The sequence below is a fragment of the Anolis carolinensis genome, chromosome 2, assembly GCF_035594765.1.
Source record: "Anolis carolinensis isolate JA03-04 chromosome 2, rAnoCar3.1.pri, whole genome shotgun sequence".
NCBI classification, from domain to species: domain Eukaryota; kingdom Metazoa; phylum Chordata; class Lepidosauria; order Squamata; family Dactyloidae; genus Anolis; species Anolis carolinensis.
In genome coordinates, this window is record NC_085842.1 from 241,237,151 (window position 1) to 241,251,887 (window position 14,737).

The 14,737-nt window shown below is 39.5% G+C and overlaps 1 protein-coding gene across 6 annotated transcripts in view; it reads left to right on the forward strand.

Annotated features, from left to right (window-relative positions):
* spata6l (spermatogenesis associated 6 like) overlaps positions 1–14,737 on the forward strand; it is a 50,834-nt gene that overhangs the window by 16,751 nt on the left and 19,346 nt on the right. For 4 of the 6 annotated variants that reach the window (XR_505595.3, XR_505594.3, XM_008103337.3 and 1 more), the window contains exons 5-8: positions 2,613–2,737; positions 5,023–5,100; positions 7,531–7,794; positions 11,192–11,303. Coding sequence is in view for 4 of the 6 variants with exons in the window: in XM_008103337.3 (XP_008101544.2) it covers positions 2,613–2,737; positions 5,023–5,100; positions 7,531–7,794; positions 11,192–11,303 (579 nt within the window). In the remaining 2 variants the exon portion in view is untranslated. The remainder of the gene's footprint in view (positions 1–2,612; positions 2,738–5,022; positions 5,101–7,530; positions 7,795–11,191; positions 11,304–14,737) is intronic. The other 2 variants (XM_062971952.1, XM_062971951.1) reach the window with 2 other exon arrangements.

Consider the following 14,737-nt stretch of genomic DNA (forward strand, 5'->3'; position numbering starts at 1 on the left):
GCTAATTAGGGCTGGGCGTTCATAGACAGGGACATGACCATTATCAAATGCACACTGGAACATCCAGGTTTTCAGGTCCCTGTGGAAGATGGACAGAGTGGGTGATAGCCTAATTTCCCTGGGGAGGGAGTTCCAGAGCCACTGAGAAGGCCCTCTCTTTCGTCCCCACCAACTGTGCTTGTGACAGTGTCAAGAGTCAGATGCCAATTAGCGAACAAAAATAGAGTTTATTCAGCAGATAAGCCAAAAGGTAATGTTAACACAGAAAAAACCTTGAAACACTTCACTATCAGTGCTTCAAGAGCAGTTCAAACAAAAATATAATTCAGCAACACAAGCAGGTAAAAACAAAGCTAAACAAACTTAGTGCAAACTGCACTTTCTGAGTCCAAGCCCTGCCAGCCGGCTCTGTAGTTTTCAAAGGAACAGTTCCCAAAAGAAAACACCAAATTGGTCAGGAAACAAACAAACAAACTAAGAATGCAGTAGACTGCTTCCACAATGTGGATAAAGCCGAAGGCTCCAAAAGGATGGTGAAAAGACGTCGTCCGGGATTCCAAGGTCAGGTCAGGAGATAACAGCGGTGTCCAAAGAGCAAGCCAGGAGTCAATCCTGTAGTCATCAATCACAGGGCGAAGGCAGTAGCAAGGTCAAATTCCGATCCAAGGTTTGAAGAGGGTGCAGTCATCCAAAACAGGTCCACGATAAGACACAGCTAGAGCCAAGCTAGGTGATAACAGCAGATTCAAATCATAGTCCAAGTCCAGTCTTCATGGAAACACAGAGATCCCAATGGCGCCTCAGCAACACCTGTTCTTCAGCATCCATCTCCCCATCTGAATCTTCCTCAGAAGATCCCCCATATAGCTCTCTAAGTCGCTTCCTGCGCAACTCCTCCAGTGAACCCTCATCACGAGGGTTTTTTCTTCCTCTTCGAATTCCATCCCCATCAACCATAATCCCTGAAGGCGCAGTCACAACAGACAGTGGTGGGAGCAAGAGAAAGGCCTCCCCGGCCCTTCATAAGTGGTGGATTTGTGGGAATGCTAAGAATGTAAATACATTGATAAAGAAGAGTCTGAAGGTAAATATCTAATTGAAACGTGAACTGATTTTACTAGGACTGATGAATGAACAAACAGAAGAAATACAGAAGATTACTATACATGACAGCAAGATTATTGTATAGACAGAAATGAAAAAAAATGTAATTCTAACTGTGTAGAGTAGAGAAAAGTAATTTGTGAAATTTTTGAAGGACTATGAACCTTTTCTGTTGTCTTTTTGCAGAAAAATAAAAATACACTAACATGCTAACTATAGGTTTTGATAATTAATAGGTTTAGTTAAGCAGGAGTGGATAAATAGTAATTTAGCTGGAGAAGTTACATTATATAGTAAAATGTGTAACTACTGTGAAGAAAGACAAAAAGTCAATGAAAATTACGTTCTTTTTCTATTCTCTTTTCCCATTGTGTGTGTGTGTGTGTGGGTGGGTGGGGGTGGTGGTCTTTGTTTAAATACTTTTTCTTCTGTAAAGGTATTGGAAAGTTTCTATTGAGAATATTTTAAAAACACATTATTATTATTCTAGAGCAGAGGTTCTCAAAGTGTGCTCCAGGGAGCCCTTGGGATTCCGCAAAAGCTACTGAGGGGCTTGGCGGTTCCCTCCTTCTCCAAGCTTTCTCTCCTCTTTCCTGCTCCTCCCCCTTCCTTGCAGCCAAAAGCCTTTTTTCCTCACTTTCCCCACCACCCAGATCATTTCCCTTACCTTTTCCTTCCTTCCAAAACCCTATTTCTCTCCCTTCATTCAGGGGGTGCTTTGATTGTGGTTTTCCTGCACGGCAAAAGGTGGTTGGACTGGATTGTTCCTGGTGACTTCCACTGGTCAAAAAGTTTGCCCATGCCTGATATACATACATTATATATAATATATAAACATTTATTGGGGCTCCACAAGAAACTTTTGCTTCAAAAAGGGCTCCGCGGCTGAAAAAGTTTGAGAACCCCTCCTCTAGAGAACCCGCATCTTAGCTTTGTAAATATAGTTTTGATTTATAATTTGGTTTGACTTCTGTCGCTTGTTTTGCTTTTGTGGCATAGAAGCAAATTATTTTAGATTTATGTAGACATACAATTTTGTGATTTTTGGAATTGGAAGTTTAGGTTATTTGTGATTCTAGCTATGCATTTGTATGTGAAATTGTTAGTTACCCTGAGCTGTTAGGAGAAAGGGCAGGATATCCATCAATGTCCAAACAAATCAGAATTCATGACTCAGTAACGAATCCTAGTTTAAAGGCTTGCTTTCAGAATAAAATTCATGATTCTGCTTTAAGAATTTGGCTGCTGGCTTTCTTTATCCATTTGTGTGACCAGCTGTGTACAACCATGTTGCATTTTCACACTGTTGTTTAATAAGGCAAAGGTTTTGGCTTATTATGTGCAGATATAGAATGTGGCATCAATGAATGCTCCTTGGAATAATAGGCTATGCTCCATAATTATGAGGGAAAGTCTAGAGTCGAGATGAAGAGACTGTGTGTTTGGGGGGGCATGAGCTTGTCCCAATACTGTTTATTTTATTTTACCTCTTTTATTTTATTTTTCAGAGAAAGAAGATCTTGCCAACTATGAAGAGAACACTCGAGATTTTTTATTTCCTGAGCCCAAACTGACTCCTCCATATCCTGGAGTGGACAGAGAGTTATTAATGAACACACCTCCATCCTTCCCAGTGAGTTATTATGGAATAGAATTGATTGTGCATTTACCAAAGAGGAAACGATGTTGTCGTGTGCTGGTTTAGTGCTCTGATTTTGACATGAATTATTATATTTTAGCTAATATCACCTAATATTATCCAAAATGTACTAAGAAATAATTTCCTAGTAACTTGCAGTAACCCTTTGTCTTCTTATTTATCTTGATTCATTCACACTATTTGCTTTCTGTTTCTATGTAAAAATTGCTCAAGTCAACAAACAAAGCAGCTATTTAACAGCATCTGCCTTTTCAAGCAATGCCTAGAATCTCCCAACTACTTTTTCATGAAGGTGTTTGCAAACTTGAATGTAATATGTGTTGTCGGAATCACAGGGTTGTTGTGTGTTTTCTGGGCTGTATGACCATGTTCCAGAAGTATTCTCTCCTGACATTTCGGCCACATCTATGGCACACATCCTCAGAGGTTGTGACACACAACAATCCTTGAACGTAATATATCACAAAGTATCATAGAAATGCATCAAAGTCACATTAAAAGGCACTCACTGAACTAGGCCAAGATTAAAATGTGCTTTGAGTGCGTATCACTGGAACCTTTTGGTAAAAATATAGGATATACACATAGTAAACAAATAATTACACCCAACATTTAATTAAATGTGTACTGCTAAGTTCTCCATCTTTTTTAGGACCTGATATTTCTTGGGGATGCGAGCTAGGATTATAATTCAAATGTACATGTTTGCAGTACAGGAAGTCCCAAAGTTACAAACATCCAACTTACAAACTACTCATAGTTAAGAACAGGAGTGAGACGACAGGAAGTGAGAGAAATCTACCCCTCGAAGAGAAATTTACTCCTGAAAGAGTTATCACGATGAAAAAGGTGTCTCCAATCCGTGTTTCCATAACAAGCCAAATTTTTCAACATCCAATTATCACAGGGACAGAAAATGAGGTGAAATCTTCTGAACAGGGGCAAAACAAGCACCACAGGAGTGTTAACCCTTCCCTATGCTATCCAAAGCTAGCCCCCCTCTCTATATGTTCATAACTTAGGAACTGCCTGTACTTTGCTGTGTGTAGGATGTTTCTTTTAGAATATCAATCCCTGAGGGGATATCAGAAAAGGATGGTTATGCTGCATGCATTATTACTTTGAATCTAGCAGTGGCAGGCATGTTATAAAACTTTCCTGCTGTGTATTGTGCAATTTGTGTACAGAATGTGCAAAATGCTGTGTAGAAAATGATGACTCCCTTCATTTACTGAATATGGGACTCTGTGTGAAAGTACACAGGGCAGCTATGCCTGCAGTGGGAGTCATCATTCCCTGTGTTGCCTCCTGAAATTGGGACTGCCATATTATCATGTATGTAGCAGCTCTGTTGTCAGGAGGCAAGCAGGTGAGTCTGTTTGAAAACTGAGCATGCCACGTATTTCTCCGTTACCCAGTACACTTCTCTTAATCCAGGTGAAACAGACACTTGCAGCATGCAGGAAGAGGAAGAACATCCCCAAACATTGCTTCACTTACTATGCAAATCTGTCTCCTTTTCCTCTCCCTGTATGAATGTCTTTTTCACCCGCAGAAGGAAAGAGAGGTTGTAGGGGAAAAGAAAAATGCAGTGCACAAAAAGAGGAAAAGGAGCCAGATCTACAGCATAAGTGACATTGTGGATGTATATAGGGCTAGTGCCTTTTCCTGTGTGTCACATGTTTCTGTGTCCTCCTGGTACCCCCCTTCCTTTACCTGGATGAAACAGGCAAACATGGTGTGCTGGAAGAAGAAAAGGGTCCAGGATCCACTGGTGAATTGAAATTATGCTTGGATCTTGCGCCTCCTCTTCTTTCAATGGTGGGTAGTTTGTGTCACCTCCCCCCCCCCCCCCCCCCTGCTGAGCCATAGCAGTGGTGCCCCATTTCTCTCCCAGAGATATTTGTGTTTTTTCTACTTTGGTTATAGAGGTTGCACCCCTGACTCTCATGAAAGTGGGGAGCTGACTTGAGTTCAGTGACATTTACTTCCAAGTTACTGGCAAGATTTTGTATATATTAATTGGCAACTTAAATTCATCTTGGTATGAGTGATGTCTCATATTACGATGAAAAATACTGTACCGCTGTTCTTTAATCTTATGTGCTCTTTTCAAACCAAGATGAGAATAACATCTTCAAACCAAGATGATAGTAACATACTGAAAAACACGCTGTTCTTTAATCTCACGTGATTCTTTCAAATCGTGGCTGTTGAGTACATGTCTTCACAGATTTCTCCTTCCATTTTTTCCTAAGGGCATTGCACCAAAATTAGAGTTTTCCACAAGAACAACAATTACAGAACTTCCACTTCTGCCCAGAACATGGTATCGTGTAAGTAATCTTAGCTAATTAATTCACACAGGAAAGTAACTGTGTTTGATTACATCTAGTATCTCTCCCATTACATTACATTAATGCACCTAGTATGTCTCAAATCATACTATGATTAATTTTGGATCCAATCAGATCTCTTAAACCTTATCCAGAGCTCTCTAAATAGCTTCAGTATCAGAAAGCTATCACAATTCTATCTTTTTGTTTGAAGATGACTGGCGGATTGTTTTCTCACTTTTTTTTTTTGGAGAAATTTGTAGATTTCTACTCATCATCCAAATCCAAGAATGGAGAAATATTCTTCATATTTCTGTGCAGAGGTAGTAGTCAAGCAGTCCACAAACTGGTAGTTGCAAACACTTCTTATACATAACTTGTTCTCATAAATACTTATAACCAATCAACCATAAATATTTATTTTCCTTTCACTGGATTGTTTTTATAAATTGCTAGGACCCAAACCATGTAGGGCTTTAAAGGAAATAACCAACACTTTTTGCCTTGCCTGGAAATGAATAACTTTTTAAAGGGATAAACCTCTAAATGCAGTGTTATCAGATTAGCATTAAATAGATACAGAAGGACAGAATAATTATTTCTATTTATTTCATTCTGGCACCGCCCTTCTTGTAATCAAACATTTTCCCCATTTTAATATGATAATTACACACACACTCACACACAAACCAACCATTGGCCTCAGAGCAAATATTGGGAGTGCAGCTCATTCCTTTGATCACATTTACAAATACATTGTATTGAGATACATTGGAATTAAAATTATGTTGGAAACAAAAAGTCAGAGATAACCATGGCTGTCTAGCTCTGCTTTTGTCTTTCTGACAAAGGGGACTTAGGGTGGTTTCCAACAAAGGTGGTAAACATTCAATGCCGAAAAACAAACAACAAATCAAATCAAAAACAATAAGTAAAAACAACCTGAGTATAACTTATAACGACAAACCAAAAAATAACCAAGAGTTAAAAACTTAAATATACATAATGTAATGTAACACTTCACATACACTTACTACATTATAAAATCTGATGAGTAAAAAGCATTAAAAATATAGGGTAATTTATGCCTATCTGTTTGGCTGTGATTAGAAACTAAATTCTGCAATAGATGGTCCGCTAGTCTGATCCAGCAGTGTTGGCTTTCCCTCACTTATGTCATCACTTCAGTTTGGTGCTTTAAACTGTATGATTTATTTGATTAATAGGGAGGTTCATAGCCTTCATGGTTACCTTTTTATTGCTGACATGGCAGTGGTTATGGGATAAAAGTGCCTACTTCATTCAGAATTATTTCTAATTATTTGGATTATATGTTGTTAACATGTAGTCAGAGATGAGATACCTGCAACAGGTTGAGCGTCCATTATGCAGAAATCCAAAATCTGAAATTGTCCACCTGGGCAGCTGAGATAGTGACGCTTTTGCTTTTTGATGATTTAATGCACACAGATTATGTTTCATGCAAAATGATTAAAATAAAAGTGCTTTTAGGCTATGTGTATAAGGTGTGTATGACACATAAATGAATTGCATGTTTAGACTTGAGCCTCACATCCAAGATATCTCATTTCATACATAAATGCAATCATAGGTAAAGGTAAAGGTTTCCCCTGACGTTAAGTCCAGTCATGTCTGACTCTGGGGGTTGGTGCTTATCTCCATTTCTAAGCCGAAGAGCCAGCGTTGTCCATAGACACCTCCAAGGTCATGTGGCCGGCATGACTGCATGAAGCACCGTTACCTTCCCGCCGGAGTGGTACCTATTGATCTACTCACATTGGTATGTTTTCGAACTGCTAGGTTGGCAAAAACTGGAGCTAACAGCGGGCGCTCACTTGAACCTGGGACCTTTCAGTCTGCAAGTTCAGCAGCTCAGTGCTTTAACACACTTCGCCACCGAGGCGATCATAGGTATTTGATAATCCAACCCCCTCCCAAAAAAACCCCAAAATCCAAAGCACTTTGGCTCTCAAGCATTTTGGAGAAGGGATACCCAGGCCCCTTTTATACTGCCATATAAAATCCAGATTATCTACTTTAAACTGGATTATATGGCAGTGTAGACATATAATTCTGTTCAAAGCAGATAGTGAGGATTATTTGCTTTTGTAATCAGGATTATATGGTAATGTAGAAGGGGCCTCAGTCTGTATTTTGATTTTTTTCTTTGGCCCCTTCCACACATCTGAATAAAATCCCACATTATCTACTTTGAATTGGGATATATGGCAGTATGGACTCAGATAATCCAGTTCAAAGCAGATACTGTGGGTTATTTAGCCTTGATATTCTGGGTTATATGGCTGTGTGGAAGGGCCTTTTGTCACTTCTGTTTGACCTCTCTAACTAGTACATTTGATAACTTGTGGTGTTTAGGCAGGAAGTGTTGCCATTTAATCTACTTTGCAGGGCAGAACTAAAACCAGGATGCAAAGGACTGCCTCAGCATCACCACGGCGAAAGAGTGTCTCACCCACACGATCTAGGATGGCAAAGAGTAAAAGCTGCAAGAGATTTACAAGACATCTAAGATCCCGATCTCCATCTCCAAGCCCAGTAAAACATCTCAATGAGAACTTCACCAAAAGTCAGTCTCAGTTCTCTCTTCTGAACCCGAGGTCCATTAAATTCAAAACAGAAGCAGACCACAGGCCACCTTTTGTAGTTAGACATGTAAGTCCTACTAATATGAAGTAGTGAAGGTAATATTTAGGCACTGATCAGTGTACCTTTTTTCCAGGTACAGTTGGGCATCCCTTATCCAGAATCTGAAATCTGAAATTCTTCACATGGTGGTTGAAATACTGATACTATTGTTTCTGATTGTTCAGTGTAAACAAATTTTGTCTCATGAACAAAATTATTTAAAATGTTGGATAAAATTACCCTCAAGCTATGTGTACTAGATGTATACATGATTTTGATGGGTAGTTTTGGGTCTCATTTCCAAGATCATGATTGCATATGCAAATACAGGTATAATCTGGGAAAAAATCCAAAACACTTCTTGTCCCAAGCATTTCAGATAAGGGCTACTCAACTTGTACACGAAGGAAGAGCATCTGAAAAAAAATTAAAAATCCATAAAGGCAAGATCCTGTAGATCTATGATACTGCCTCTCCGCCAATATGCATTGCAGTATACTCTGAGTAATTACTAGGGCCATTTTGTTTCTTGGTGACTTCTCTTCTGGTGATAGTGTTTCTGTGCTTTGCTTGGCTGCTTCTCAGAGGACAGACACAAAGCCCACCTCTGGGGCAGTACTGAAGCTTTATCTGCCAGGTAGAACCTGGCAGAGTTTATTCTCATAATGCAGAATCACCCAAGATCACAAAGGAACAATGGAGTAGGACAGCAAGCTTAATGCTGTATATAAAATACTTTGGTGTGAATGCTCTTTGCAAAGTAGGTAATGTCCTGTCATAGAAATAGACAAACTCCATTAAAATAAGTTTTCAATTCATGACAGGCTCCAATTTGGAATTAATTTTAGTTATCAATGCAGGGGGCAAAATAATTATAAATGGACCTAGTTCACATTGATGTTACCATTAGTATTTAACAATGTCAAAAGGCCTCCAAGTACACTGTGATCAGCATTCTGGTGATCAGGAATATTGTTCTGGTGGAACCACCAGAAAAAACAAAGTTAGCAGTGAGAACTTGATGCCATTTTGACACCATAGTTGTCTTGGAGATTTTGATGTTGTCTTGCTTGTCTTTAAGACTTTGAGAAACCTATCATCTCATGCTAAGAAGTATCTTTCTTTGAGAAATATGGAAAGTGAATCTGGACTTGTGTATCACAGTCATCTTGGAGGCTTCTAAGTCCTGGTCCTGTCTGTGCAAACTCCCAGTGAAAAATAAACTTTTGTGGCCATGCCTGAGCATTACATCATGCTGTTAATATAGAAACCTAATGCTGGGAAGGACAACAATTTTGACCTCCCACAAATTTTCATAGTCTAGAGATCATCAACTGTAGGAGTAATTACCATGTATTATACCAAGGTTCAATAGAGCAGACTATTACATCAGTACAATTAATTTGGAGAGGCCATTTGGGCAATAAGTTTTTATTTTTAGAGCTGCAGGCAACAAAGCTGTTGGTAGTTGGGAAGAAACTTTGCTCATGCACATATCTCTCAGAGCTTGTTTTTTACAGGTTTATGTGTGACAGGATGAATTAGCATCAAATTACTGTTTTATTTTATACATTTTGGTTGGTTTCCTTTGTTACTGACTCCTGTACAGGGCTGTAACTTAAGGGCAGGGGGAATGAAGGCACTGGTCTTCCAAACAAGAATTCTGCCCCTTCCAATTGAATTTTCCTACTGATTTCTAGCATTGTAGAGAGCAAGGTATTAAAAACACTGGTCAGCATACATTTTTGTACCTCAAATGTTAGCTCTTTTTCTGGGTATATTTCACCTGCTGATTCCAAAAATAGCATCAGTTTTACCCTGTCACTCTAGTTTTTGTGTACTGTAAGCCATATACAGTACCAGTTGCCATCTGCTTGCCCATAGAAAACCATGATAACCAAATCTAAGAAACTAGATCTGATGCAGTCTATCCAATGCAATTTTCTGGACTGGTGCTCCAAATAATCTCAAGAACTGGCCCAAGTTTACAACTAAAGCATATTTAAATGACATGAACGAATATGTCTTAGGATGCCTTTTCAGTTGTTGCAAAAGAGTTTCAGTACATGCATCACCTCTTCAGACAATTCTGGTTGTGACAGATTGGTGCTATAGTCACACTAGGTTTTTGCATCATACGTATGTTTCAGTGTACATGTATGTGTGTGGCTTTTTTGTGGGTGTCTGTGAAAATGGTTGATTCCAAATGCTTGGATGTTCTTCCACAGTATAGCACGGATGCATGCATCAACGGATACATTCTTCAGATATTTGACTTACATAGTGTGCAATCATAAGTGAAGAGGGTTAGATTTTATTTTGCTATAGGGGAAATAAAAACTGGGAAATATTTATAGTTTCTTGTTCATATGAAGGCAACTGAGAACACCTGTCAACACAAAAACTTTGCATATTTACTCAGAAATAAGTACCACCATGTTCAATAGGGCTTTTTTTCCTGATGACTGCAATCTTATACTTGTGTATGCTAAATCAACCAAGTATGTAAAATTGCAACGTAAACCCAAAATATATATCGAATGAGGAGTGGCTCAAGATAGCCCTATGATTTCATTCACCTCCATAAGATATTTATTATCTGCATTCTTTCTGATTTCTCTGTCTGCACAGACCCAGTTATTATCATCTGGGGTAGTCTTTTATTTGCAACACTTTTTCATCATACTTGGAAGATTGCCTTGATTTGCTTCACTTAGTTTGTAGTGAATATCTCCCCCAGAAGCTCTGGAGTCAAAATGAACCACCAAAAATATTCTGGGTGGTGATCCTGAACACATTTAACACCTGCTTTCATTCCACACATGGAATTCTGTGGTACAGTTAGCAGCAAACTGCATAATGACTTTGAGGCATATAAGAGGCAACAAGCTAATACTCCTCCCCTGTGTTTCCCAGCAAAGTTTTAAAGGCATTATCTCCTTCTTCCTTTATAGTCTGTACTTGCTATTTGGAGATGGGCTCCTGAACCTTTGTGACTATTCTACTTTTGCAGATATTTTCTGCCTTGATATTCTGGGTTATATGGTTGTGTGGATGGGCCCTTAGGGCCCTTCTACACTGCCATATAAAATCCAGATTATCTGCTTTGAACTGGATTATATGGCAGTGTAGGCTCATATAATCCAGTTCAGATAATGTGGGTTATCTGCTTTGATAATCTGGATGATATGGCAGTGTAAAAGGAGCCTCAGTTTTCTTAGAATATCAGAGTACCTGTTTAATTCATTACAGGTCTTAAATTAGATAACTGCTTTTATTTTTAAACAACAGAGAAGTCAGTCATAACAATCATAACAAATATCAGAGGGATTAGAGCGGGGAAATCCTTTACATTTGTGTCCAGATCTCATTTCTGTTGCATCAGGAATTCCACCTTGGTATTTTTTTCCTTCATTTTTTTTAGGTAGATACTTCTAAAACATTTGGTGAACAAAGCCCATCACAGGTACAATTTCGAAGTGCAAGACAAAGTACAAGTCCATCAAGAAATGCTCACAAATTTCAGTTGAAACGAGGTACATATGTTCCTCTTACACATTATTATTATTATTATTATTATTATTATTATTATTATTATTATTATTATTATTATTATTATACATTATACATGAGAGTTAGCATGGTATAGTGGTTTGAGTGTTCGACTGAGACACTAGGAGACTGGGGTTCAAATTCTCTTTCCACAATGGAATCTCACTATCCCAGACCCTTTCTACGCTGCCGTATAATCCAGATTATCAAAGCAGATAATTCACATTATCTGCTTTGTACTGGATTATATAAGTCTACACTGCCATATAATTCAGTTTAAAGCAGATAATCTGGATTTTATATGGCAGTGTAGAAGGGGCCTCAGAGGAAGGGCCAATCTCTTAAACAATAACATTTATTATATAACAGAAATAAATTCCTATTGTATATAGTTAAGACTGTGAATATCTGATAATGCCATAATATTTCAGCATCCTGTTATATTTTGGCAAGTTAAGTTTTCCAGTAAGATTGCTATTTATTGCTGCTAGTTCACACAGGGGATTAGAGATTCACTAGACAAGGAGGGGTGGAGACTGATAATGGTCTTTGCAACACTCTCTATGGACAACCAGAATGATGCAGTCCTAAAAAGGAGGATTTCAAAGCTCTCTCTTTGGCAGAATCCCAGGCCCTTGCACTGCTGATGCCAGTCATATGTTTAAATAAGGCAGTATATATTCCATTATTATTTTGTTTTATAGGAATTGCATTAATTCACGAATGAGTGTCTCTTCAGAGGTATAAAGCATATAAAGTAAATCCTCCTTGTATATAATGCTGTGCTGACTTGGGAAGAATTTTCATTGTTCTTCAGGTTTTGTCCCTGTCCATTCCTGTAATTTTCCATTGCCCACCAGTTGTGGTGCACTGCCATCTTACCCAGCCAGCATGACATGTAGTGCAACACACATCTTGAAGATCTTGAGACAAGGAGAGTAGGTCTATATGCAAAGGTAACTTACTTACCTACTTAGCAACTTACTTGAAGCCTATTAGAGGGTGGCCCAAAGCAAACCAGGGCTCTTTGTTTGCTGGAAATTAAATTGTCTTTCGACATGATGGAAATAAATGTGTAGTTGTGGCATAGTTGTAGAACATAGCCAGATGTCTTTTCCTAAGCACATCTTTCAAAGGGGGTATAACACCTTCTTAAATGATTTATTTTCCTGCACCTTTGTGTTGGACTATAATTTGGATGATTTATTCAACTGTGAAAAATTAATGGGCGATTCACATACTCTCAGCACCAGGAACACCTGTGGTATGGTCACCATACATTGGAATTAGCTTGAAAGCACACAAAAACAACACCCTTTCCCCTGGCCAGTAGTGCTGCTTTTATAATTCCAAATGCTGTGTTTAAGGTAGTTTCGTGAATGTCACAGACACTTGTTGGATCCCCATGCCCTGTGTAATTTTGTACACCTTTAACATTTTTGGGTTGCTATGAGTTTTTCGGGCTCTATGGCCATGTTCCAGCTGCATTATCTTCTGACGTTTCACCTGCATCTGTGGCCAGCATCTTCAGAGGTCTGAAAATTCCAGCCACAGATGCAGGTGAAATGTCAGGAGATAATGCAGCTGGAACATGACCGTACAGCCCTTAAAACGGACAGCAACCCAGTCATTCCGGCCATGAAAGCCTTCAACAAGACATTTAACATTTTTGTTAACTGTGCTTAGAAACATGTAGAAGAAATGTCAGCTCTTAAATTTCAGTGGCAGCAACTTTCATCACTATTTAGTTCTGCCATCCCCATCTCCTGGACTGTGCTTCTTCCGTAGTGTATTAACAGAAAGAAAATACTGCATTTGTGCTCTACTTCTCCACCATAGCCTTTTCCCTTGCAGTGTGGCTAATGCAACTGTGCAGTGTGTCACTGGAATTACCAAATAGATTGGCTTTAGAGTAAAGGTAAAGGTTTTCCCCTGACATTAAGTCTAATTGTGTCCTATTCTGGGGGTTGATGCTCATCTTCATTTCTAAGTCGAAGAGCTGGTGTTGTCCATAGACACCTCCAAGGTCATATGGCCGGCATGACTGCATGGAGCACTGTTACCTTCCCATCGGAGTGGGACCTATTGATCTATTCACATTTGCATGTTTTCGAACTGCTAGGTTGGCAGAAGCTGGGGCTACCAGCGGGAGCTTACTCCGCTACCCAGATTCAAACCACCAACCTTTTGGTCAGCAAGTTCAGCAGCTCAGTGGTTTAACTCACTGTGCCACCAGGAGCTTTACTAAGCTCTAAAAATGAGTTTTTATTGCAGTTCGGAAGGGCCCAGGAGTATTGTAAGCAGGGAAGTCAAAAAAGAGCTCTTTGAGGGAAACATAGAGCCCAAGCATCCTGTTGGGATAGCTACACCACAGACTCAGATTGGTTTGATAGTAATTATTTCTTAGTAGGAAGCCCAGAAATTATAATCAGCTTTGCAGAGGAGTTGAGAATGGCAGCTAGATATTGCTTGGCCACATGCAGTATTTAAGTATCTTACGCTTGTAAATGCTTTCATCAAACAGGGCAATGAAAGGGGTGGATACACGTATTAGGTCGCTACAAATAGCTGTTACCTGGAAAGAGGCCTAGATCATGCTCACGTTGCATATGTTTCTGTATTTTTTTATTTGATGAGAGTACCTCTTGTGCTCAAAACAGAATAACGCACTGAGCACTTGGTACGCAGTAAAATGGCCTCAAATTACATATCAAATGATGGGAGGAGGGAGGAATCTTTTTATTGTGAGTATGGCTGGTACTCCTCTTCATGCTCTCAGCTCTACAGGCCCAGGTGACTGAGGGGAATAGTACATGAGATAGGCGTATATAAAATTCACCTCGGTTGCAAAATCGAGGTCTTCAACACATATATTTGCTTTAGTGAACTGAAGAGGGCTCCTGTACCTTTAAAGACTGTAGAAGAGGTGAGCCACGATGGCGGCAGGACGGACTTGCTGAAGCTCCTCCAGCAAGCCACTGACCAAGCGGTTGGGTAAGAGCTTTTAGCTCCCCTCTCCCCGGGGATCGAACCGGGGGGGGACGCAAGCCTCCGTAGGGCGACTGATCCGGCGGGAAGTATCTTGGAAGAGGTACGACCCGAAGGATACATCAAGCCGTGGAGGTCCGCGAACCGCGAGTCGGGAAGCGGGCGCAAGCCCTGCATTAACTGCTGGCCGGGCTCATTTTAAATCAGAACGAAGAGATATTGGAAGAAACTAAGATCTAAACAAAAAAAATTCAAACCGGATGGGGACACTAAACTGATTGCAAGAAGATAGATAAATATTTACATAGTAAAACTGAAAATACCGCTGAGACTCAGGACGCTTATACCCCTGAGAACACAAGGCGCAACCCAGTCACGCAGGAGTGGGATTAACTAACAAAGAAGGAAACCTTTCTAAAACCAGAGGAAA